The sequence below is a fragment of the Saimiri boliviensis genome, chromosome 3 (genome assembly GCF_048565385.1).
Source record: "Saimiri boliviensis isolate mSaiBol1 chromosome 3, mSaiBol1.pri, whole genome shotgun sequence".
Taxonomy (NCBI): domain Eukaryota; kingdom Metazoa; phylum Chordata; class Mammalia; order Primates; family Cebidae; genus Saimiri; species Saimiri boliviensis.
Genome location: NC_133451.1, coordinates 52147037 through 52173931, shown reverse-complemented (window position 1 = coordinate 52173931; position 26895 = coordinate 52147037). Strand labels below are relative to the sequence as shown.

At 40.8% G+C, this 26895-nt stretch overlaps 1 protein-coding gene across 2 annotated transcripts in view; it reads right to left on the bottom strand.

Annotated features, from left to right (window-relative positions):
* Window positions 1–256: 256 nt before the first annotated feature.
* SPMAP2L (sperm microtubule associated protein 2 like) overlaps window positions 257–26895 on the bottom strand; it is a 67068-nt gene continuing 40429 nt past the window's right edge. For both annotated transcript variants that reach the window (XM_039468341.2, XM_039468342.2), the window contains 5 exons: window positions 22823–22960; window positions 19593–19707; window positions 10751–10882; window positions 5487–5662; window positions 257–2639 (listed from right to left, as the gene is read on the bottom strand). In XM_039468341.2, the coding sequence (XP_039324275.2) occupies window positions 2525–2639; window positions 5487–5662; window positions 10751–10882; window positions 19593–19707; window positions 22823–22960 (676 nt within the window). In that variant the 3' untranslated portion in view covers window positions 257–2524. The remainder of the gene's footprint in view (window positions 2640–5486; window positions 5663–10750; window positions 10883–19592; window positions 19708–22822; window positions 22961–26895) is intronic.

The window sequence follows — 26895 nt, the reverse complement described above, 5'->3', positions numbered from 1 at the left end:
ACAGAAGAGAAAATACTATAAAGAACTCTTATGTTCCCATTACTTGGTTTCAACAATCACCAGCTCACGAGTGTTTCATCCATACCTTCATGCATGGGATTATTGTAAAGCAAACCTCAGGTATCATTTCATCCATAAATGTTTCAGTGTGCAACCCTAAAAGAACTGTAAAAATATAACCACCATATTAGTACCACTCCTGAATATAACTAATAGCAATTCCTCAGTATCAGCAAATATCAAGCACTTTCTTGGCCTGCTCCTCTCTCATTCATATGAAGTATAGGAGACAAAAAAAATAAAGTCTTGTCAGGGCACCTAAAATAGGAAATATCAGCTCCAACTACCACCCCACCCCATCACCCTTGCTTCACTATGCTTAAGATCCACAGTCCCAGAGGACAGTTCAATGGGTGTGGCTGGCTTGGGTCACATGTCCACACCTCGGCTAGGAAACCTTGAATAAAAATGCCCATAAAGCTTTAAACAATAAGAGAAAGTAATTATCCAAGAGAAAATGGGCAGTTCTTACTAGAATGAGGAAGAATGAATGCAGGGTGACCCCCAAATCAACAAATGTCCACTTAACACGTGTTCCCACTACCTGGCATGTCTTCCTGTATCCTCTTTGGTTAGTTAATTCTACTCAGTTTTCAGAATCCCACCCAATTGTTCCTTCATTACAGTAGCCTTCACTCACCTTCCCATGGGATCAAGGTACTCTATTCTGTTATTTCATCACACTATTTCATAGCACTTGCTAGTGCTGTCGTTTTACATTTATTGGTGAATGTTCAAATGAAATCATCTCTCCCAATAAGCTAAAGAGTTTGTGAGAGCAGAACCCATATCTGCTTGGTTCAGTATGTTATCTACAGTGCCTAGCACAGGGCCTGGCAAAGCAAAGACACTCAACAGACATTCATTGAATGTAAGACTCAAAGCATGCTTTCCCCACTGATATGAATTATGCCATTGAACCCTTAGAAGGCTAACACAGGTAAATTTCTTATTTTTAATTTCAATAGTTTTGGGGGTAGAGGTAGTTTTTGGTTACACAGATAAGTTCTTTAGTGGTGATTTCTGAGATTTTGGTGCATTTATCACCTGAGCAGTGTACACTGTACCGAATATGTAGTCTTTAATTCCTTGCTCCCCTACCAGCCATCCCTCTGAGTCCTCAAAGTCCATTATTATCATTCTGACGCCCTTGTAACCTCATAGCTTAGCTCACTTGTAAGCGTGAACATACGATCTTTGGTTTTTCCATTCCTGAGTTACTTCACTTAGAATAATGGTCTCTCCAGTTCCATCCAAGTTGCTGCAAACGCCATTATTTTGTTTCATTTTACAGCTGAGTGGTATTCCAGGGTGTATATATACCACATTATCTTTATCCACTTGTTGGTTGGTAGGCATTTAGGTTGGTTCCATGTTTTTGCAATTGTGAATTATACTGCTTTAAACGTGAAACACAGCTAAATTTCTAAACAAAAATTGATTTCAAATTTATACTTTATTATATACATTTTATCAACTAATCTTTACAAAAATGCTGCAGAAACCCATTTTATACATAAATAAACTGCAGTACAGGGACTTAGGAAGTTTGTTTAAGATCACGTACCTGATAAATAATCCATGACAGAGACAAACTCAGGCCTGCCTGATTCCAAAACTCAAGTTCAAAATTACTATGTGGTATTACCTCTCTAGAACACAAAGACCTTAAAGATAGAACTCATTCATCTGTAAAACTGGCTTTCAAGTTGGTTCATTGTCATGCAAATCTAGATACGCCCCATAAAAGTTAGTTTAATTTGTAAAACACTGATCTATGGAGAGAATACAACTCTGGGCAGATCCAATTTTACAGAGAATTTTAATGCTTACCAAACATCTTGTTCTGTCATTCATGGTAAGTGACCCTGAGCATGAGCAAAGGAACAGAGATTGGTGATGTCATCATTTAAGGTAAGCTGTTCCCTAAATTTCAGTTGTAAATCATATTTATAGATTATAAGATATATTTTAATTTTTCCAAAAGAGCTTCACTTTTTCAGTGCTTTTTTTCTAAGTAATAAGGGGATGCTGAAGCAACACAAAGAATGATTTCGTTTCCCAGGACTAACTGGAGAAGGGACTGAGGCAGGATCAGCTACTGGGGAACGTGGAACTCACTAGGAAAGGAAAAGCAAAACCCACAAATATAAGGGACAGTATCTCTTCAGGTCAGCCACAGCAATGGGGCAGCCAAGATGCTTGTGAGGAGACAGTAAGGATAATAAGGCAGTCTCTCGTTTTCTCATTTATTGCATGCTAGAGTCCTCAAGCCTGCTAAAGATTCAATGACAGGTAACAGCAACAATTGCTATTTGATGATCATAGTGGTTTTCCTTAAAGGTCTAATTTTGTGGGAGAAGAAGCAAGGGGTGAATGTAAACTGACAGTACCACAGCAGGAAACTAAGTCATCTAATACATGTTCTAGATACATAACCAAGGTCTGACGTAGCTTTCTGTATTTAACGTGAGAGAGGTTGTGCCAACTCCCGGATCCTTTGAGGACAACGGGCTTTCAAAGCAGCTGGCTTAACTTTAAAGACATCTGGATCATAATATACAATATGCACAGGAGCCCTGAAATAAGGAAAAAGAAATTAACCTGAAATGAAATGAAAAGAGAAGGTAACTAATGTTTCTCAAGTATCCACTCTATGTTAGGTACTGTGATATTACTGCATTTTATTTTCATGACCTCCACTGTACGGATAAGGAAATCAAGGCTCAGAGAAGTTGAATGAGTGATCTATCAACAAATACAGATTTGCATGTCTGTCAGATTCCAAAACCTTTTCTCCTTCCCCAGAAGGTAAATTCAGGAAGTTGCTCAGTCTTGAACTTGAGTTTTGGAATCAGGCAGACCTGGGTTTGTATCATTTACCATAACATAATTTGGCAATGTTAAAACAAGCCAGAGCGTTCTCTGGTAGACTTAAAAAAATAAAATTTTTGAAGTTGGCCACTCTCAGCACCTTACCACCAAATAATCTTGTCACCAGGATAAAACCTTGATAACGCACTTGATCATATTCTTCTCTTTGCTTTTTTAAAATTTTATTATTTTTTTGAGACAAGGTCTCACTCTGTCACTCAGTCTGGAGTGCAGTGGTGCCATCTCTGCTCACTGCAACCTCCTCCTCCCAGGCTCAAGTGAGCCTCCTACCCCAGCCTCCAGAGTAGCTGGGACTACAGAACTGTGCCACCACACCCAGATAATTTTTTTTTTTTTTTTTGTGTGTTTTTAGTAGAGACAGGGTTTCATTATGTTGCCCAGGCTGGTCTCAAACTCCTGGGCTCAAGTGATCTGCTTGCTTTGGCCTCCCAAAGTGGGAGCTGGGTTTATAGTTGTGAGCCAACATGCCCAGCCTCTTCTCCTTAATGAACAGTGAATTAACTTAATTTCATCTGATGGCAAATTCTTTTTTTTTTTTTTTTTTTTTTTTTTGAGACGGAGTTTCGCTCTTGTTACCCAGGCTGGAGTGCAATGGCACGATCTTGGCTCACCGCAACCTCCGCCTCCTGGGTTCAGGCAATTCTCCTGCCTCAGCCTCCTGAGTAGCTGGGATTACAGGCACGTGCCACCATGTGCAGCTAATTTTTTGTATTTTTAGTAGAGATGGGGTTTCACCATGTTGACCAGGATGGTCTCAATCTCTTGACCACCCGCCTCGGCCTCCCAAAGTGCTGGGATTTAGGCTTGAGCCACCGCGCCCAGCCTGCAAATTCATTTTTTTAAAGGATAAACGCATTGTAGTGTTTTTAAAATATCACTATATAAGACTAACATATTTCCCTTTCCCTGAGCTCAAGACTTCCACAGCTTTTTCTGCCTCTTCTAGGTTTTGCTAATCATGCTTAAAAAGAGGCATCAGGGGCCGGGCGCGGTGGCTCACGCCTATAATCCCAGCACTTTGGGAGGCCGAGACGGGTGGATCACGAGGTCGAGAGATCGAGACCATCCTGGTCAACATGGTGAAACCCCGTCTCTACTAAAAATACAAAAAATTAGCTGGGCATGGTGGCACATGCCTGTAATCCCAGCTACTCGGGAGGCTGAGGCAGGAGAATTGCCTGAACCCAGGAGGCGGAGGTTGCGGTGAGCCGAGATCGCGCCATTGCACTCCAGCCTGGGTAACAAGAGCGAAACTCCGTCTCAAAAAAAAAAAAAAAAAAAAAAAAAAAAGAGGCATCAGATGTTATCCTTCAAGGCAACAAAATTAATTGAGGTTAGGGCAAGTTAAGAGGTCCTCCAAAAAATATATAGAAATGAGAGGCAATGTTTTTCTTTGTTAACTATATATTCTTATCTATTTTCATTAGGCCATACATGTACATGCTGCAAAGCATTGGAAAAACACAAAAACCTATTTACTGAAAAATAAGTCTTCTTCCTATCCCAGTTCCCTAGACCCCCAAAGGCAACCATTGTTACAAGCTTCTTGTATACCCTTCTGAGGTACTATAGGCATATGCAAACAAATACATGGCATATATGTCTTTTTTTCTTACACACATCGCAACATATTACCTGCTGTGCTTAGAACTTGTTTCACTTAATAATGTATGTTAGGTAAGTAATTCCATACACATATTTATAGGGCTGTCTTTTAGATCTTAAGTTTCTTTTTCTTTTTTCCTTTCTTTTTCTTAGAGCCAGGGTCGTCTCACTCTATTGCCTGGGCTGGAGTGTATTGGTATATATCATAGCTCACTGTAACTTCAAACTCCTGGACTCAGTGACTTCCTGCCTCAGCCTCCCAAGTTGCTAGGACTACAGGCACATGCCCACACCCGGATAATTTTTTTTAATTTTTTTTGAATAGATAGGGTCTCACTTTGTTGTCCAAGCTGTTGTAAAACTCCTGGGCTCAAGCTAATTTTTGTGGTGTTTTGTTTTGTTTTGTAGAGATGAGGTTTTGCGGTTTTGTCCAGGCTAGTCTTGAACTCCTGGGCTCAAGTGATCTGCCCACCTCTGCCTCCCAAAGTGTTTGGATTACAGGTATGAGCCACTATGCCTGACCATTTTTTTTTTTTTTTTTTTTTTTTTTAGAATTTTTTGTAGAGACAGGGGTCTCACTATGTTGCCCAGGATGGTCTCTAACTCCTAGCCCAAAGCTGTCCTCCTGCCTTGGCCTCCCAAAGCACTGGGATTACAAATGAGATCCATCTGCCCCATCCTAGATCTAAGTTGCAATACCTAACTTTTAACTATAAAAGTTTTCACTAACCTTTAAACCGCAGCCTTATAGTTAGGGTAAGAATACTACACATGTGTCATAATAAATGTAATGCATTAAGTAAGATGTTTTTGAATTTTTTTTTTGTATTTCTACAACTCTTTTCATTTGTCTTACAAGATCAGCTTTCTTCCTCTCCCCAGAACCCCAGCCTTTCCTGTCCCACTTTAGCCTGAAATTGACATACCTCTTATTTGGATTAGCTAGTTCCTGAATCCTGGGCGATGCTTTGGAATGAGTAGCAGCATAAGATACTGGCCAGTGGGCATTGCGATCAGGTAGATAATCTTGATGAACAGACTTGGACTTAGCTAGAGCTATTGTTCGGGGGCTAGGTTTAGCTAGCATGGCAGCAGTGGTTACCTATAGTGGAAACAAAGAGACACAAAAATATATCCCAAATTTTACATTTTTCTATGTCTACAGCTGTATCCCTACTTGAGTCACAATCATTTCTCTTCTGGATTACTGCAACTGGTCTGCCTGCTCCCATCCTTGCTCCTGTCCTCTGCGGCCTGCCATGACACTTACTGAGGGAGAGAATGAACATGTAATGAGTGTGTTCTAGGAGCCAGACAGTGTTCTAAGTGCTTTACCTAAATCATTCCCACTTAGTCGTCATAACAACTTTATGGGCTAAGTACTTTCTAAAGCCTAAATCAGATCAAGTCACTACCAGTATTGCACTACCAGATATAGATGGAGCTGGAAGCCAAATCAGATCAAGTCATTACCAGGCTTTAAACCTATCCTGTTGCTTCCCATCTTGCTAAAACTAATACTTAGGCCCAGCCGAGCACAATGGCTTGTGCCTGTAATCCTATCACTTTGGGAGGCTGAGGTGGGCAGATCACTTGAGCCCAGGAGTTCAAGACTAAGCTGGGCAAAATGGCAAAACCCCATCTCTACAAAACAAAACAAAACAAAACACCACAAAAATTAACTGGTTTACTTTCTCACCAACAGTGTAAAAACATTCCTATTTCTTTTTTTTTCTTTTTTATATATAGAGAGAGATATATAGATATAGATATAGATATAGATATAGATATAGATTTTTTTAGATTGTACTTTAAGTTCTGGGGTACATGTGCAGATCATGCAGGATTGTTGCATAGGTACACACATGACAATGTGGTTTGCTGCCTCCATCCCCCTGTCACCTATATCTGGCATTTCTCCCCATGTTATCCCTCCTCAATCTCCCCACCCCCTGCTGTCCCTCCCCCAGCACCCCCCAACAGACCCCAGTGTGTGATGCTCCCCTCCCTGTGTCCATGTGTTCTCATTGTTTAACACCTGCCTATGAGTGAGAACATGCGGTGTTTGATTTTCTGTTCTTGTGTCAGTTTGCTGAGAATGATGGTTTCCAGATTCATCCATGTCCCTACAAAGGACACAAACTCATCATTTTTTATGGCTGCGTAGTATTCTGTGATATATATGTGCCACATTTTCCTTGTCCAGTCTATCATCAATGGGCATTTGGGTTGGTTCCAGGTCTTTGCTATTATAAAAAGTGCCACAGTGAACATACATGTGCATATGTCTTTATAATGGAACAATTTATAATCCTTTGGATATATACCCAGTAATGGGATTGCTGGATCAAATGGAATTTCTATTTCTAGATCTTTGAATTGCCACACTGTCTTCCACAATGGTTGAACTAATTTACACTCCCACCAACGGTGTAAAAGTGTTTCTATTTCTCCACATCCTCTCCAGCATCTGTTGTCTCCAAATTTTTTAATGATCACCATTCAAACTGGCATGAGATGGTATGTCAATGTGGTTTTGATTTGCATTTCTCTAATGACCAGTGATGATGAGCATTTTTTCATATGTTTGTTGGCCTCATATATCTCTTCTTTTGAAAAGCGTCTGTTCATATTCTTCGCCCACTTTTGAATAGATTTGTTTTTTTCTTGTAAATCTACTTTAGTTCTTTGTAGATTCTGGATATTAGCCCTTCGTCAGATGGGTACATTGCAAAAATTTTTTCCCATTCTGTTAGTTTCTGGTTCACTCTAATGATTGTTTTTTTTGCTGTACAGAAGCTCTGGAATTTAATTAGCTCCCATTTGTCTATTTTGGCTTTTGTTGCCAATGCTTTTGGTGTTTTAAGCATTCCTATTTCTCCACAGCCTCACCGACATCTGTTATTTCTTGACTTTTTAATAATTGCTATTCTGACTGGCATGAGACGGTATCTCATTGTGGTTTTAATTTGCATTTCTTTAATGCTCAGTGATGTTGAGGTTTTTTTCATATATTTGTTGGCCACATGTATGTCTTCTTTAGAAAAGTGTCTGCAGCTCTATTCACAATAGCAAAGACATGGAACCAACCCAAATGCTCATCAATAGTAGACTGGATAAAGAAAATGTGGTAAATACATACCATGGAATATACGCAGCCATAAAAAGGAATGAGATCATGTCCTTTGCAAGGATATGGATGGAGCTGGAAGCCATCATCCTCAGCAAACTAACACAGGGATAGAAAACCAAACACCACATGTTCTCACTCATAAGTGGGAAGTGAACAATGAGAACACATGGGCACAGGAAGGGGAACAACACACACCAGGGCCTGTAAGGGGCGGGGCATGTGTGAGGGGAGGGAGAGTATTAGGACAAATAGCTAATGCATGTGGGGCTTAAAACCTAGGTGACAAGTTGAAAGGTGCAGCAAATCACCATGGCACATGTATACCTATATAACAAATCAGCACATTCTGCACATGTATCCCAGAACTTAAAATAAAAAAATGTTTTTTAAATAATAAAAAATAATTTTGAGCAAAAAAAAAAAAAAATTAACTGGGGATAGTAGTGCATGTCTATGGTCACAGCTACTCAGGAGGCTGAGGTGGGAGGATCACTTGAGCCCAGGGAGGTTGAGGCTACAGTAAGCCATGACAGCACCACTGCTCTCCAGCCTGGGTGACAGAGTGAGATTCTGTCTCAAAAAAAATACATATACTAAATGTATTAGTCATTTTCATACTGCTATGAAGAAATACATGAGGCTGGGTATTTTATAAAGAAAAATAGGTTTAATGGGTTCACAGTTCCATAAGGCTGTGGAGGCCTCACCATCATGGCAGAAGGCAAAGGAGGAACAAAGGCATGTCTTACATGGCAGCAGGCAAGAAAGAGCATGAGAGCCCAGCGAAGGGGAAAGCCCATTATAAAACCATCAGATCTCATGAGAACTCACTCACTATCATGAGAACAGCATGGGGGAAACCACCCCCATGATTCACTTATCTCCACCTGGTCCTTCCCTTGACATGTGGGGATTATTACAATTGAAGGTGAGATTTGGGTGGGGATACAGAGCCAAATCATATCACTTAGGTTCCTTCGGTGGCCTACAAGGCCCTACATGATCTGCTTGCTGCCTCACCCCTCTGAACTCATCTTCCTCTTCTCCTCCCCTTGATCCCTATGATTCCAGCCACACAGGCTCCCTGGACTAGCTCCTTCCCTCTTGGGACCCTTGCAATTGCTAGTTCTTGAAAAAAACACTTCCCTCAGCCTTGGCTTGGCTGCCTCTCCCTCACTCAAGTTTCTAGACTCAAACATCACATTCTCAAGGTCTTCCCTGACTAGCCAAGACAGATCAGCCTAATTACCCTCTTCTGCAGTACTTAATCTTCTTCACAGCACATGTCAACACCCACATCAACCCATTTATCACTTTGTTTATCATATTTCTCCCCCTTAGGATATAAGCTCCTCAAAGGGAATTACCTGTTTGCTAAAAGCTAAAATTAGGTCTAGCACATAGTTGGTACAGAATAAACATATATCGACTGACTCCTTTTGGTCTTACTTTGAAAACCACATCTACCAGATTTGTCTTTCTGTTATGTTGTTTTATTGGTAAAATATCTAGGAAGGCATCTAATATTCTCTTTTAAATGCTCACTCAAAAGAATTAGGGTGGGGCTAGGCATGATGGCCCACACCTATAATTTTAGCACTTTGGAAGGTCGAGGCATAATGATCAGTTGAGCTCAGGGGTTCAAGACCAGCCTGGGCAACATAGTGAGACCCTGCCTCTACAAAAAATGTTTTTAAAACTTGGGTATGGTGGCAAATGCCTGTAGTCCCAGCTGCTCTGGTGGCTGAGGTGGGAGGATCACTTAAGCCCAGCAGGTTGAGGCTGCAGTGAGCCATGATTGTGCCACTGCACTCCAGCCTGGCCAACAGAGCAAGACACTGTCTAAAAACAAACAAACAAACAAACAAACAAACAAAAGAATTAAGGTGGCTAACAACATTCTCAGTAGTCTCAAAAGTATTCTGCATTGCACTGGTGCAGATTTGTTTCAGATTCTGAGTATGATTTTCTGCAGTGGTATCACTCTTTTCTAAAGACCTTAAAAATTAAACCCAAACAATCCTAGCAATTAAGGAAAGATCTGTATTACTTCCATTTTTACATACCAAAAAACTGAGAATAAAGTCATTTGCCTGACAGTCACAAGTCACTTTGGTAAACTTAAGATACTCTCCCAAGGGTGTCTGATTCCCAGAATGGTTTTCTTTCCTAACAGAATTCCATATTAAATCCCCAGGTTTCTTGAAACTGGGTGAAACTGGTCCTGCCTCCTTTGGCAATATGATCATTACTTAGTTTTTGAAAACCTAACTGGAATATGACACCTAGTTGGCACTGAAATTGATGGTGGGGAATGTCAAGGAGGAAGAGGGAGGGAAGCCATTGAAGGTTCCAGGCTCTGTACTGAGTGCCATGACTTACCTATTACTGCTGAACACAGCAGATCTCTCAGTGAGGACTGCTTTCTCCCAATTCCCTAGCTCACCTTGCTCCACCCAACTTCAAGTGCATCCCAACTTTAGTACTTTGGCATATGCTCTTCCCTTTACTGGAATATTCTTTTAGATCTTCACTTGGTTGACTCCTTCTTATCAAATATTCCTTCCTTAGAGAGGCCTTCCCTGACTACCACAGGCAAAGTAGCTTACCATCCCGACCCATAGTCATTCATTTTCTATTTTATTTTCTTCATAGCATTGATCATGAACTGACATTATCTATTGACTAATTTATTGTTTGTCTCCCCTGATTAGCATAGAGCTCCACGTTGTTCACTGGGATCACTGCCTGGCTCACAGTAGGTATCCAAATATTTGTTGAATGAATAAAGCTCAGGAAGGTTGTTCCAACATCATCGAGCTTATAGAGATGAGGCTGCAATTTGAACCCAGCTTTAAAACTGAACTCCAAAGCCCATGCTCTTGACACTCCTTTCCCTCTCTCACTATCATATAGCTAGGTCTCTCTTCCTGCCGCAGAACACTCTTCCCAGATTCTCTTTGCCAATGACTTTGGGCTATGCCCTGCAGAGGCAAAATAGCATCCTAGGAGCAGCCAGAAAGTGAGATGAAGGATGCCAAGGTAGTGATGGCTTACAGGACGGATGGGCAGTTCAGTTCTCTGTCTTTCATAGCACAGACCCTCTAACTTGATCCTTGGGTGGGCAAGGTCCACAATTCTTGGAGTTGGAATCGCACTCAGGGTAGAAAGTGAAATGTTGGTTTGCATCTACAAGAGAAAAATAAAACGGTACTTAAAAGCATCAAATAATACACACTGTCTAGTTCAAGATTACAAAGTATTATTTGACCTCTGGGCCAGACTTCTCAAGCAGAATGGGTGAGAATCTTGCAGTAACCTGTGATCACAGCTGAAAGGATCCATTTCCATCTCTCTCAAACTAGATTGCATGGATTCCAACCCAGCTTTTCAGGAATTTAACTGTTAAACTAAAGACATGGAGGTAATAGCAAATAAGGTCACGTACTGATTCAGAGATAAATGGTAATGGTGATTTGTGAACTGAAAAACTTAGCCAAAGAGGCCAGGCTCAACCCCACCAAATGAAAATACTATAAAGCAGTGGTCCCCAATCTTTTGGACACCAGGGACTGGTTTCAGAAAAGACAATTTTTCCATTGACAGTGTTGGGAAAAGGATGGATTCGGGATGAAACTGTTCCAACTTAGATCATCAGGCATTAGATTCTTAAAAAGAGAGAACAACCTAGATCCCTCACATGCATAGCTCACAGTAGGGTTCACATTCCTATGAGAATCTAATGCCACTGTTTATCTGACAGGAGGTGGAGCTCAGGTGGTAATGCTCACTCACCCTCCTGCTCACCTCCTATTGTGCTGCCTGATTCCTAACAGGCCACAGACTGGTACTGGTCCACAGCCCAGGGGTTAGGGATCTCTGCCATAAAAGGTAGACTCAGCTTTTGTTCTTAATTATTTTTGCCCTTTGGAAATTGGGACACATATTATCACAAATCACCATGCTTCAAGTGAATTTAAGTGTCTCTCTTCTAATTGGAATAGATAAGAAAAAGAAACCAAAGCCAATAAGAAGAAAAGCATCCAGCCGGGCACGGTGGCTCAAGCCTGTAATCCCAGCACTTTGGGAGGCCAAGGCTGGTGAATCACGAGGTCAAGAGATCCAGACCATCCTGGTCAACATGGTGAAACCCTGTCTCTACTAAAAATACAAAAAATTAGCTGGGCATGGTGACGCATGCCTGTAATCCCAGCTACTCAGGAGGCTGAGGCAGGAGAATTGCCCTAACCCAGGAGGCGGAGGTTGCGATGAGCCGACCGCAACCATTGCACTCCATCCTGGGTAACAAGAGAGAAACTCCGTCTCAAAAACAAAACAAAACAAAAGCAGAACCATGCATCTCCCCACTAGACTCCCAAGTTATTGCTCACTATCTGAATTGTGGAAACTTGTCCAAATTACATGATCTTCTATTTAAATTACTTGTATTAAATATCAAAGCTTACCACAAATTTTTGAAGGGGAATATAATCAATAGCAGGAAATAAAATAGGGCTTTAATTGTGGGTGGAAAAATATTCAGGTATTTTCAAAATCCCTTCTTGTGCTGTTTAATGTATGATGATGATGATTGTGATGATGATACTAACACTGAAAGTGTTTCACATGTATTGTGTATTAGTCCATCCTTGCTTTGCTATAAAGAAACTACCTGACACTGGGTAATTTATAAAGAAAAGAGGTTTCATTGGCTCATGGTTCTGCAGGGTGTACAGACAGCATGGCTGGGAAGGCCTCAGAAAACTTACAATCATGGTGGAAGGGCAGAGGGGAAGCACATCTTAGATGGTGGGAACAGGAGAGAGCAAAGGGGCAGGTGCTACACACTTTTAAACAACCAAACCTCCTGATAACTCATGCATGACCACAAGAACAGAAGGGGGAAATCCACCCTCATGATCCAATCACCTCCCACTAGGTCCCTCCTCCAACACTGGGGATTACAATTCTACATGAGATTTGGGTGGGAACACAAATCCAAATCATAATATATTGATTCATTTATCCTCACCTAGGGTATTATTTTTATTTCTAATTCTCTAAGACAGAAACTAAGGTATTGTGAGAATCAGTAACTTATTTAAGTTTATATAGTAAGAGGTAGAGGTATAACATTCAAACTGAGGATCCTACCTCTCTGTACAACACAACAAAGTACTAATTAAGCATTTTAAGCAATTTTAAGCATGAATAAAGCTTTCTCTCCTCTCAGGCTCTGGGAAAATCAAAGAAATACATGACAACCATTGCTTTCAATTAAGGCTTATGATCTAAAAAGATTTAAAATCATCATTTACTTATTCAATTTATTAAACAAATATTTCTTAGTCAATTATACTATGTAAGACAAAACAAAGGATAATAAGATACAGTTCCTTTCCTTAATTAATTTTCAACTTAGAAAGAACTATAAGGCTGGGTGTGGTGGATTATGTCTGTAACACCAGCACTTTGGGAGGCTGTGGCAGGAAGATCAATTGAGCCCAGGAGCCTTTTCAGACAACTGTGAATATTTTCCCTTGATACTACAACTTGAAAAATGCTAGTTTCTGCCGGGCGCGGTGGCTCAAGCCTGTAATCCCAGCACTTTGGGAGGCCGAGGCGGGTGGATCACAAGGTCAAGAGATCGAGACCATCCTGGTCAACATGGTGAAACCCCGTCTCTACTAAAAAATACAAAAAATTAGCTGGGCATGGTGGCGCGTGCCTGTAATCCCAGCTACTCAGGAGCCTGAGGCAGGAGAATTGCCTGAACCCAGGAGGCGGAGGTTGTGGTGAGCCGAGATCGCGCCATTGCACTCCAGCCTGGTTAACAAGAGCAAAACTCCGTCTCAAAAATAAAAATAAATAAATAAATAAATAAATAAATAAAAACAAGACCAAACCCCAGTATAGTTATGGCACAGAAGAAGGCATTAAGAATTCACTAACGGGCCGGGCGCGGTGGCTCAAGCTTGTAATCCCAGCACTTTGGGAGGCCGAGGCGGGTGGATCACGAGGTCGAGAGATCGAGACCATCCTGGTCAACATGGTGAAACCCCGTCTCTACTAAAAATACAAAAAATTAGCTGGGCATGGTGGCACGTGCGTGTAATCCCAGCTACTCAGGAGGCTGAGGCAGGAGAATTGCCTGAACCCAGGAGGCGGAGGTTGCGGTGAGCCGAGATCGCGCCATTGCACTCCAGCCTGGGTAACAAGGGCGAAACTCCGTCTCAAAAAAAAAAAAAAAAATGCTAGTTTCTTAAATGGTAGTTGCAAAACATACCATTTGAAACTATGTGAATGAACTTTTTATACTCTATTACCTTACAATCCATTTGTTTACCTTGCACATTGAATGAACCTTTTAGCCATCAATTTTGAACTTGATACCTGGGATTTATACCAGGGACACAGGGATGGTTTAACATACACAAGTCAATAAATGTGATACACCACATAAATAGAATTAAAAACAAAAATCACATAATCATCTCAATAGATGCAGAAAAAGCATTTGACAAAATCCAGCAAACTCTCAACAAAATCGGCATACAAGGGATATAACTTAATGTAATAAAAGCCATCTATGACAAACCCACAGACAACATAATACTGAATGGGGAAAAGTTTAAAGCATTCTCTTTGAGAACTGGAACAAAACAAGGATGCCCGCTCTCACCGCTCCTTTTCAACATAGTACTGGAAGTCCTAGCCAGAGCAATCAGACAAGGTAAAGAAATAAAGGGCATCCAAATCAGTAAAGAGGAAGTCAAACCATCACTGTTTGCTGACAATACGATCATTCACCTTAAAACCCTAAAGACTCCTCCAGAAAGCTCCTAAAACTGACTAATAAAAGAATTCAGCAAAGTTTCCAGATACAAGATTAAGGTATACAAATCAGTAGCTCTTCTATGCACCAACAGTGACCAAGCAGAGAAACAAATCAAGAACTCAGCCACTTTTACAATAGTTTAAAAAAAAAACTTAGGAATATACCTAACCAAGGAGTCAAAAAACCTCTACAAGGAAAACTACAAAATGCTGTGGAAAGAAATCATAGACAACACAAACAAATGGAAACACGTCCCATGCTCATGAATGGGTAGAATCAATATTGTGAAAATGACCATACTGCCATAAGCAATCTACAAATTTAATGCAATCCCCATCAAAGTATTACCATCATTCTTCACAGAATTAGAAAAAAACAGTTCTAAAATTCATATGGAACTTGAAAAGAGCCTGCATAGCCTAAGCAAGACTAAGCAAAAAGAACAAATTTGGAGGCATCACACTACCTGATTTCAAACCATACTTTAAGGCCATAGACACCAAAACAGTATTGTACTGGTATAAAAATAGGCAGATAGACCAATGGAAAAGACTAGAGAACCCAGAAATAAGCCCAAATACTTACAGTCAACTGATCTTCAACAAAGCAAACAAAAACATAAAGTGGGGAAAGAACACCCTTTTCAACGAATGGTGCTGGGATCATTGGCTAGCCACAGGTAGGAGAATGAAACTGGATCCTCAGCTCTCACCTTACACAAAAATCAACTCAAGATGGATTAAGGACTTAAGCCTAAGACCTGAAACTGTAACAACTCTAGAAGATGCCGTTGGAAAAAAAACTTCCAGACATTGGCTTAGGCAAGGATTTCATGACCAAGAACCCAAAAGCAAACGCAATAAAAACGAAGACAAATAGCTGGGACCAAATTAAACTAAAGGGCTTTTGCACAGCACAAAGAACAGTCAGCAGAGTAAACAGACAACTCACAGAGTGGGAGTAAATCTTCACAGTCTAAACATCTGACAAAAGACTAATATCCGGAATCTACAATTAACTCAAACAAATCAGTAAAAAACAATAATAATAAATGATCCCATCAAAAAGTGGGATAAGGACGTGAATAGACAATTCTCAAAAGAAGACATACAAATGGCCAAGAAACATATGAAAAAATGCTCAACATTGCTAATGATCAAAGAAATGCAAATTGAAACCACAATGCGATACCACCTTACTCCTGCAAGAATGGCCGTAATGAAAAAACAAAAAAACAGTAGATGCTGGTGTGGATATGGTGACCAGGGAACACTTCTACACTGCTGGTGGGAATGTAAACTAGTACAACCACTGTGGAAAACAGTGTGAAGATTCCTTAAAGAACTAAAAGTAGAACTACCATTTGATCCAGCAATCTTATTACTGGGTGTCTACCCAAAGGAAAAGTTGTCCTTATTTGAAAAGATACTTGCGCATGCATGTTTATAACAGCACAATTCACCATTACAAAATCATGGAACCAACACAATTGCCCATCAATCAATGAGTGGATAAAGAAACTGTGGTATATGTATAGGATGGAGTACCACTCAGCCATAAAAAGGAATTAATTAACAGCATTTGCAGTGACCTGGATGAGATTGGAGACTATTTTTCTAAGTGAAGTAACTCAAGAATGAAAAAAACAAACATTTATGTTCTCACTAGTATGTGGGAGCTAAGCTATGAGAACACAAAGGCATAAGAATGATACAATGGACTCTGGGGACTTGGAGGGAAGATTGGAGGGTGAATAAAAGACTACAAATAAGGTGCAGTGTATACTGCTTGGGTGATGGGTGCACCAAAATCTCACAAATCTCCACTAAATAACTTACTCATGTAGCCAAATATCACCTGTACCCCAATAACTTATGGAAAAATTACAAAAAGCAAAGAAAAAAGCCCAATAAACAAATTAATCAATTAATCAATCAATCAGTGGACCAAGGAACAATGGATAGAGTACAATTGTTTATGCACTGTAGAATGAGTAGATTGAATGAAGGTAAGGCATAAAAGTTAAAGTTATAAAATAAACATTTTAGGGGCAGCTATTTTAGGGACAGTAGTCCTAAAAAAAACATTTTAGGGACAATAGTCTTTAAAAAAAAAATCATTTTAGGGGCAGTCCTAAAAAACATTTAGGCAGTCCTAAAAAAAAAAAAAATTTTAGGGGCAGTCCTAAAAAACATTTTAGGAGCAGCAGTCCTTAAAAAAAAAAAAAAAGGGTTATTTAGGACTCTTAAAATTAATTGTTTAAAATTACTGAAATTATAAATAAAATAATAAAACTTGTAAACCAAACTTAAAAGCCTAAGAAAAATCGACATTTAAATTTGCAAATTTAAAAATGAAACTATTAATCATTTATAGCATACCTCTAAACAGTCTTTTCTGCATATAAAATCCATGCTCAAGGATACCTAAAAGACTTAAATCATTGGGTGTGGCAGGTTTCCTTTAAGCGCCTATAAATTCTTTCACACTTCTCTCATTGAGAAGTGGGATTCGTGTCCCTGCCCCCATGAATCTGGCCAGACTTGTAACTACATCAATAAACAGAATATGACTGCAGTAACGTTATGCGACGTCTAAGGCCAAGCCATAAAAAACATGCAGCTTCCTCTTGTTCTCTTGAAATACCCTTGAAACACTCCATTTTAGGATATTCCTTCTCAGAACAGCTCTCATGACAAGAAAAGTCTAAGCCACATGAAGAGATCATATGAAGGAACTCCTATAGATATTCCCATCTGAATCTATCCAGCTTTTAGGTTATCCCAACCTGGGCACCATGCACAGTTGTTATTGTGGACTGACTGTGTCCCTCCAAAATTCATATGTTGAAGCCCAAACCCCCAGTGATTGATTTAGAAGGTGGGGCTTTGGGGTGATAATTAGATTTAGATGAAGTCGTGAGAGTGGAGCCCCCATAATAGGATTAGTGTCATTATAAGAAAAGGAGGAGAGATCAGAGATCTTTCTCTCTTTCTCTCTGAGAACCTACAAAGAAGAGGTCATGTGAGTACACAGCAAAATTATGGTCGTCTCCAAGCCAGGAAGCGGGTCCTCACCAAGAAGAGAATATGCCAGCATCTTAATCTTGTACTTCCCAGGCTCCAGAACTGTGAGAAATAAATTTCTTCTGCTTAATTTACCCAGACTATGGTTTTAGGTTACAGCAGCCCAAGCTGACTAAGACAAATGTAAAGGAGCCTCGAGATGATTCCAGTCCCCCACCATTTCAGACACCCAAGGCATTACAGATTTCCCAGTTGAGGCCCCCAGACATCATGAAACAGAGCAAAGTCATACCTGCTTGCCCAGTCAGAATTTCTGACTCATAAAATCCTTGAGCATAATAAAATCATTGTTGTTTTCTGCCACTAACTTTGTGAATGGTTTGGTATAAAGTAACAGACACCCAGATGAGAACTTTAAGTCTGGGTTCTCTGTATTGGTTCTAGATTATCTGGAGTTTGTTTTCCAAGCTGATTAGATTTAAAGGCATTAATGATCCTATTACTAGTGGCGAAAAAAAAAAAAAATACACCATAGACCACAGCATGCAGTGGCAAAACAGAAAGCAAGGCTTTGAGTGATGAAGCAGCTGCTGCAAGCAAACATTTTAGTAAAATGAACAAGTACAGTAGGATTGCTGGGTTGCTTCTAAGTGAACTGAAGAACTTGAGAAAAGAAAATAGTAATAAGCTCAGACCTTTAAAATCCAACTGTAGGTCAGGTGTGAGACTGCACCTATAATACCAGCACTTTGGGAGGTCAAGGTGGGAGGACTGCTTGAGCCCAGGAGTTCAAGATCAGCCTGAGCAACATGGGGACACTTCGTCTCTGATTGTGGTGGCATGCACCTGTGGTCCCAGTTATTCAGAAAGCTGGGGTAGGAGGATCACTTGAGCCTGGGGGAATCAAAGCTGCAGTGAGTTGTGATCACATGACCGCACTCCAGCCTGGGCAACAGAGTGAAACCTTGTCTTAAAAAATAAATAAATAAGAGGCCGGGCGCGGTGGCTCAAGCCTGTAATCCCAGCACTTTGGGAGGCTGAGGCGGGTGGATCACGAGGTCGAGAGATCGAGACCATCCTGGTCAACATTGTGAAACCCCGTCTCTACTAAAAATACAAAAAACTAGCTGGGCGTGGTGGCGCGTGCCTGTAATCCCAGCTACTTAGGAGGCTGAGGCAGGAGAATTGCCTGAGCCCAGGAGGCAGAGGTTGCAGTGAGCCGAGATTGCGCCATTGCACTCCAGCCTGGGTAACAAGAGCGAAACTCCGTCTCAAAAAAAAAAATAAATAAAATAAATAAATAAATAAATAAAATCCCACCATAATGTCCACATACAGGACCAGAAAGCTTCTATGACTTCTCTAAAATTTTGAAAGGCTTATCTTTAATATCACAGGGCTGAACATTCTTAAAACCAGACCCGGAATCTAATTTTGTGAGTGGGTGAATTATAGTGAAAATTGAGTTTCCAAATCTGTACAGTCTTTTATGTTAAAGTTAGGGCAATGATAGGAAAAGGGGGGGGGGCTTGAAAATTGGAATGGGGATATATAGCCAGATTCCAATGAAGCCAGGGACTTTAAACCCCCAAATACTGCTGAGCCTCCCTTGCTATTAGAATCAACCTTTCCTCCATCTGAAAAGGTTAAACTCTCCTTGCCTAACTAACCTGTAGTGGCTTCCCATCATAAATGTATTCCAGGGAACTGCTGACCTGCCTCTATACGTCTCATTGCTTCTAGATCTATAACCAGACCCGAGTCCCAGCTGCTATAACAGCCTTCCATAGGCTTCTCCACCAGTTCCCACAATTGCTGAAGGGCTATAAATCCTGTTTTCTACATTACTTACAGTGGTTCTGTTTCTCTGACCCAACCTTGACTGATGCATTAGGCATGAAAGAGTGAGTCAGAAAAGTTCACTTGATAAGAAGGAAAAATAAACAGGAATAAAGGAAAATATACCTAGAAAAAGAGGGTAGATAACATGTTGTAAGTCAATCAGGAACTGTTTCTTCCACATGGGCACACTTACGTTTTTTGAAGGATGATACTTTGGATCTGTGCCTTTGGCTATTGAGAGTTGTAATATCCGGGGAGAAGGATCAGAGATTTGAAGAGAATCTCTTGTTAAGTAATCACTGAAGGGTCTATATGCAAGTGGAAACATGAAATATTATAACTGTTGGATGGAGAAACAATAATTGGATTTTCCATTGCTGCAATTGACTTCCAATCAATTATATATACTGTTTCTATCTTAGGAACCTCTATCCCGCAATTATGCTCTTTCTATCAGATTGGTGTTTCTTACAATTTTTTTTACTATGATCCACAGTAACAAGTACATTTTGGCCAGCACAGTGGCTCATGCCTGTAATTCCGACAGGCATCCCAACATGCCTGTAATCCCTCTGCCCTGAGAAGCAGAGGTGGGAGGATTACTTGGGTCTAGAGTTTGAGACCAGCCAGGCAAACATGGTGAGATCCCCTCTCTACAAAAACTAAAAAATTAGTCAAGTGTGGTGGCATGTGCCTGTAGTCCCAGCTACTTGCAAGGCTGAGGTGGGAGGATCACTTGAGCCCAAGAAGTCAAGGCTGCAGTGGGCCAAGATTACACCATTGCACAACAGCCTAAGCGACAAATCGAGACCCCAGTCTCAGAAAAAAAGAGAAGTACATTTTATATGTTGATACAGCATATGTAATCGTATGTTTGTGTATCTCAAACCGAAATTATTATGAAATAATACTTATCCTATACAGTGCATTCTAATTTTTAAATTTTAATTGGACTTCATTATGAAAAAAACTGGAATTGATTTTATGATCTGTTATGAATGACTCATGACTTACATTATGAAAAGCACCTCATTTTCTACCAAAAAGTCCTCTTAAATCTCTGAAATAAAAATTCCCGTCACCACTGAGGGCCCCTCTGCAGTGGCCAGTTTCCTCTGTAACATGATTTTGAGATACTGCTGGTCATAACTGCCAGCTACTTGGTCAATTTTCACAGGCTGTTCCCCAATTATTTCTTTCCCTGACCAAAAACATACCAGTTAAGTGACAAACCTACAAGCCTAATATGGAATTTATTTTTCTCAAATAAATACGTGATTACTCTCTAGGGGTAGGCTATTAGTTTCGGATTTTTTTTTTTTCTGAGAAACAATCAACATACCATAAAATTTACCCTTTAAAAATATATGATTCAGTGGTTTCTAAAACATTCTCAAAGATATGCAACCGCCACCAATATCTAGTTTCAGAATCCTGGGAACCACTAATCTACTTTCAGTCTCTATGGATTTGGATCTACAGATTGGCCTATTCTGGAATTTCTTTCTTTTTTTCTTTTCCCTCCCTCCTCTCTCTCCCTTCCTTCCTTCCTTCCTTCCCTCCTTCCTTCTTTCCTTCCTTCCTGCCTTTTTATTTTTGGAGACAGTCTCGTTCGGTTGCCCAGGCTTGAGTGAAGTAGCAGTGTCTGAGTTCACTGCAACCTTTGCCTCCTGGATTCAAGCAATTTGATACATTACCAAATTTACATGTATACATAACTACCAAATGTTATGTATTTGGTACAGCAGATTTTTTTGAATGAATTGATAACTAAGTAATCGAGGAAACACTGTGCGAAGAATTGGGCCATCTTTCACAGGATTCTATGATGGAAAAGACTCAAGTTGTCCAGTTCAATATTTCTCTGAATATAGAAATCTTTTCTAAAATCCATGTAAAGTCATCATTCCAGCCTGGGCTTGAAAACCTTCAGGAATTAGGGTGGCATGCTGGCTCCCTTTCTGTTACTGGACAGTTTCCATTACCCAATAGCTAGCCAGAGAGATTTTCCTACCCTTAGCTGACACCTGCTGCCGTCAATGTTCTACTTCTAGTTCTAGGATTAACATAAAGTAATTTTACTTTCACCTCTTTTTTCTCTTCCAGATGCCAACACTTTAAATATTTTAACACAGCTGTTACCACTTTCTTACTCTCTTTTTCAAACTAAACATGTCATTTCTCTTAACTATTTTTCACACAGCATAGTTTCCAGATGCCCAATATCTCATTTCCCACCTTGTGAAGAGTCTCAAGTTTACTATCATTATCTTTTTTTTCTTTTTCTTTTCTTTCTTTTTTTTTTTTTTTTTTTTTTTTTTGAGACGGAGTTTCGCTCTTGTTACTCAGGCTGGAGTGCAATGGCGCGATCTTGGCTCACCGCAACCTCCGCCTCCTGGGTTCAGGCAATTCTCCTGCCTCAGCTTCCTGAGTAGCTAGGATTACAGGCACACGCCACCATGCCCAGTTAATGTTTTGTATTTTTAGTAGAGACGGGGTTTCACCATGTTGACCAGGATGGTCTCGATCTCTTGACCTCGTGATCCACCCGCCTCAGCCTCCCAAAGTGCTGGGATTACAGGCTTGAGCCACCGCACCCGGCCTTCTTTTTTTTTTTTTTTTTTAATGAGACGGAGTTTTGCTCTTGTTACCCAGGCTGGAGTGCAATGGTGCGATCTCGGCTCACTGCAACCTCCACTTCCTGGGTTCAGGCAATTCTCCTGCCTCAGCCTCCTGAGTAGCTGGGATTACAGGCACGCGCCACCATGCCCAGCTAATTTTTTGTATTTTTAGTAGAGACGGGGTTTCACCATGTTGACCAGGATGGTCTTGATCTCTTGACCTCGTGATCCACCCGCCTCGGTCTCCCAAAGTGCTGGGATTACAGGCTTGAGCCACCGCGCCCGGCTACTATCATTTTCTTAAGCACTATCCCTCTCCATAACTGTACACTGTATATATTCCACTAATGCAACCTAACATTGAATTAGCTTTTCCGACAACCACATCATAATCTTCGCTCCCGTGGAAAATGTACCACCTAGTGGTCTTATAAAGACAAGGAGAAATTCAGCCTTCGAAACAAAAGGAAGAAAAAGTATCCTCAAAATCACAGAGATATAGGAAAACAAATTCCACAAATTGCAGAAACCTGTGGTGTTTTAGTAGCATATTTCCTTTTAACTGGCTAACAATGGTAAAGTTTAGTATAAATTTTAGTTTCACCACAGTTTGAGTCTAATGTAATTACTGAGGATGATCTTCTGATTACCTACAATTGCTGCAAATATTTGATTTTTCACCCAATGCTTTGGAACATGAGTGGACTCTTAGCTCATGAAATTGCACACACTGAAATTAGAACAATACGGAGACGTCTGGCCAAATTAGATTAGGATTACAGAGATTCTCAGGACACTCTACCTATTTAGTAGACACTGTCTTTTGAATCCCCTGGGCTGCGCCAGCCTCTGCAGCCTTTTGGAGGGTTGTCTAAACAACGCAGGAGGATTCATCTCCCAAATTACAGACTCTCTTCCACAGCTGTACAAGTATTGAGGCCTGCAAGTTATAGAAGAGAAAATAAATCAGTAAAACAAGCATGATTTCAAATTACCATGGTATTTTCCAACATTGATCCCCAGGCCTAGGGGAGCAGGTATGGGAGTTTATTATTGTTGAGCTATTTTTCATGTGAGGAGAAATTAATTGCTTTAGAAATTGTTACAGCCATCAATTGGCTTCTATTATACTCAAAACAGATAATTTTCTGAAATAAATATCTTTTTTTTTTTCAACTGAGACAGGGCCATACTCTGTCACCCAGTCTGGAGTGCAGTGGCATGATCATGGCTCACTGCAGCCTCGACCTCCTAGGCTCATGATCCTCCCACCTCAGCCCCCCAAGTAGCTGGGATCACAGGCATGTGCCACTATGCCCAGCAAATTTTTTAATTTTTTGTAGAGATGGGGTTTCACTATGTTCCCCAGGCTGGTTTTGAACTCCTGGGCTCAAGCAATACTCCTGTCTCAGCCTCCCAAAGTACTAGAATTAAAGGCATGAGCCACCATGCCCAGCAATTACATTTTCCCAATAGACAAAAAGACATACTGATGAAGAGAAAATTTGCTTTGAAAATTTGCTTTTAAAACCAAATACTTCCTTTGGCATCTATATAAATAAAAATTTTTACTAGATTTCTATTTTATGGGATGAATTACATTGATACTTTATGTTAGAGAACTGAGTTTAGGAATAATGTTCTACTTGATCATGTGCATAGATCAACTCCCATTTACTGAGGGTTGTTAACTGTGATTTTTTAGGATAAGTATAATATTGTTCTTCTTTTATTTATTTATCATTATGATTATTATTTGTTTTTTGAGACGGAGTCTCGCTCTGTCACCCAGGCTGGAGTGCAGTGGTGCAATCTCGGCTCACTCCAACCTTTGCCTCCCGGGTTCAAGCAGTTCTCCTGCCTCAGCCTTCTGAGTTGCTAGGACTACAGGAGCGTGCCACCACACTCAGCTAATTTTTGTATTTTTAGTAGAGATAGGGTTGTGACATGTTGGTCAGGTTGGTCTCAAGCTCCTGACCTCGTGATCCACCCACCTTGGCCTCCCAAAGTGCTGGGATTATAGGCGTGAGCCACCGCGCCTGGTCTTATGTATTATTTTTAGAAGCAGCATTTTGCTCTAACACCCAGGCTCAAGTGCAGTGGCACGATCATGGCTCATAGCAGCCTCAAACTCTTGGGCTCAAGCAATGCTCCTGTCTCAGCCTTCTGAGTAACTGGGACTATAAGCTTGCATCAAAATGCTGGGATAATTTTTTAATTTTTGTAGTGATAGGGGCTCGCTATCTTATCTAGGCTGGCCTTGAACTCCTGTGCTCAAGTGATGCCCCATTTCAGCCTCCCAAAGTGCTGGGATTACAGGCATGAGCCGCCACTACCATTGTTCTTATCAACCCTGCCCTCCTTCAATCTTTCCTTATCAAAATATATCACCGGTCTAAAAGGAAGTGACGTTGACTACCCCCAGATCCAATGTTAACTCAAATTGCAGTCCTACTTTTGCTTCTGTTATAAGAACCTCCTCTGTTCCTTCAGGAGGTTCACAGATACAGATCGGCATTCCTCCTCTGCCCAAGCCTCTGTCTGCTAGTTGCAGCTGTAAACATCCTTTGCATCTGGGCTGAATAGGTGACTTGTAAGCCTCAAGCTGCATAGAAGTCTGTATCCCCGTTGCTTGCGACCACCCAGTCTTGAGGCCTGTCTATACCATTACACATATCCTCTGAGGGGGCTGGAAGCTGCCCAGCCCTGACTCTACTGCCTGACAGAACTGACTCACCTACCCACACCCACACACACAGCCCAGCTTAAACAGGCAGGAAACCTCAGCCCCTACCTGGGATTAGCCTTTTGTAGGAAATGGCGGTTCAGACTGGGAATTAGAGATACAGAAGGAAGTGGTGATTTAGAACAACGGGGTACATTGTGGAGACTTTAGACTCAGGCATGGGAGGCCACAGTGGTTGGGAAGGTGATTATGCAGCCAATGAGCAGCACAAAGGCAAGGTGTGCCCAGAGAGCAGGGTCAGGGGGAGAGGCCCAAGCAATGAGTGAGAGATACAAAAGAAAGAAGACACCAGAGACAAATCTGCTACTCAACATTCTCTCAGGTGGGAACGGCAACCGCCAAATGCCAGGAAAATCTGTATTGACCATAATACTTATGCCTTACGCTGCCAACACCTAGAAGTACATAGGTGTTCTACAAAGGGGGGAAAATAAACAATATTTGGTGATTATGAAGACTAAACAAGAGAAGTGTGTATGTTATTTTATAATTCACAAAGAACGATTCTATTAATCAACTTGTATATTAATTTGAAATTTCATGTTTGCATATCTTTTCCTTATAGATGCTGCACATTAGCAGCATGTACTGCTGCTGCCCTTAGGTGCTTCTCCTCCTCCCAGAGTCATCCACGCATCCAAGTCTCACAGCACCGTCAGCGTAGCAGGTACTCAGTTGTTTTTTTTTGGATATGGAGTCTTGCTCCATCACCCAGTCTGGAGTGCAGTGGTGTGATCTTGGCTCACTGCAACCTCCGCCTCCTGGGTTCAAGCAATTCTCCTGCTTCAGCCTCCCAAGTAGCTAGGATTATAGGCGTGCGCCATGACTCCCAGGTAATTTTTGTATTTTTAGAATAGACAAGGTTTTGTCATGTTGGCCAGACTGGTCTTGAACTCCTGACTTTCAGGTGATCCACCCACCTCAGCCTCCCAAAGTGCTGGGATTATAGACGTGAGCCACCACGCCTGGCCTCAAATATTATTTTAATCTAGGGCACACTGCATTTTTCTCATCGTAAAAGAGACAAATATTCTATACAGAAAACTTGTAAAATAAAGAGGTTCAAGGAGAGAAACAAAAAGCATATATTAGTCCACCATTCAGAGATAATAATGGGTAATGTCTTGGAATAATTTGAGTCTTTTTCCCCTCTATTTATACACTCAGAAATACTTACTGAGCACCAAGGACTGAGTTAAGCATTAGGAGATAGTGGAGAATAAGATAATCACTGCTTTCTTGCAGCTTGTTCTCTAGGTCAAGGGGAGAATACCAAATGTAAAGTACAGTCAAGCACCATGTAATGACCTTTCAGTCAACAATGAACCACCTATAGGACAAGTATACTGGCTTGTACTGGAGCTGAAAATTCCTGTTGCCTTGTGATGCTGTAGCCATCATAACATGATAGCACAATGCATTACCCACGTTTATGGTTACGCCGCTATAAACAAACCTACCGGCACATACAATTATGTACAGCACATCCTTTTTTTTTTACTTCCCTGTAAAATCCAGTTTCAAACAGTATATAATACTTGATGGTGATAATAACTATGTGACTGGTTTATGTATTTACTATATGTTATGGGTTTATGTATTTTTATTGTTATTTTACCATATAATCTTTCTACTTACAAAAAAGTTAACTGTATAACAGCCTCAGACAAGTCCTTCAGGAGCTATTTCTGAAAAAGGCATTTTATCATAGGAGATGGCAGCTCCATGCGGTATGATCATAGCTCACTACAGCCTCAAACTCCTGGGATCAAGCAATCCTCCATTCTCAGCCTCCTGAGTAGCTAGGACTACAGGTATGTGCCACTATGTCCCCAGATAATTTTCTTTATTTTTTTGTAGAGATGGGGGGTCTTACTGTGTTGCCCAGGTTGGTCTTGAACTGTTGGCCCCAAATTGTCCTCCCGTTTTGGCCTCCCAAAGCATTGAGATTACTGGTGCTAGCCACATGTCCAGGTGGGCGGATTGCTTGAGCCGAGAAGTTTGAGACCAGCCTGGGCAACATGGCAAAACCCTGTCTCTACCAAAAAAAATAAATAAATAAAGACAAAAATTAGCCAGATGTGGTGGCTCACACCTGTAGTCCCCGCTACTCGGGAGGCTGAGGTGGG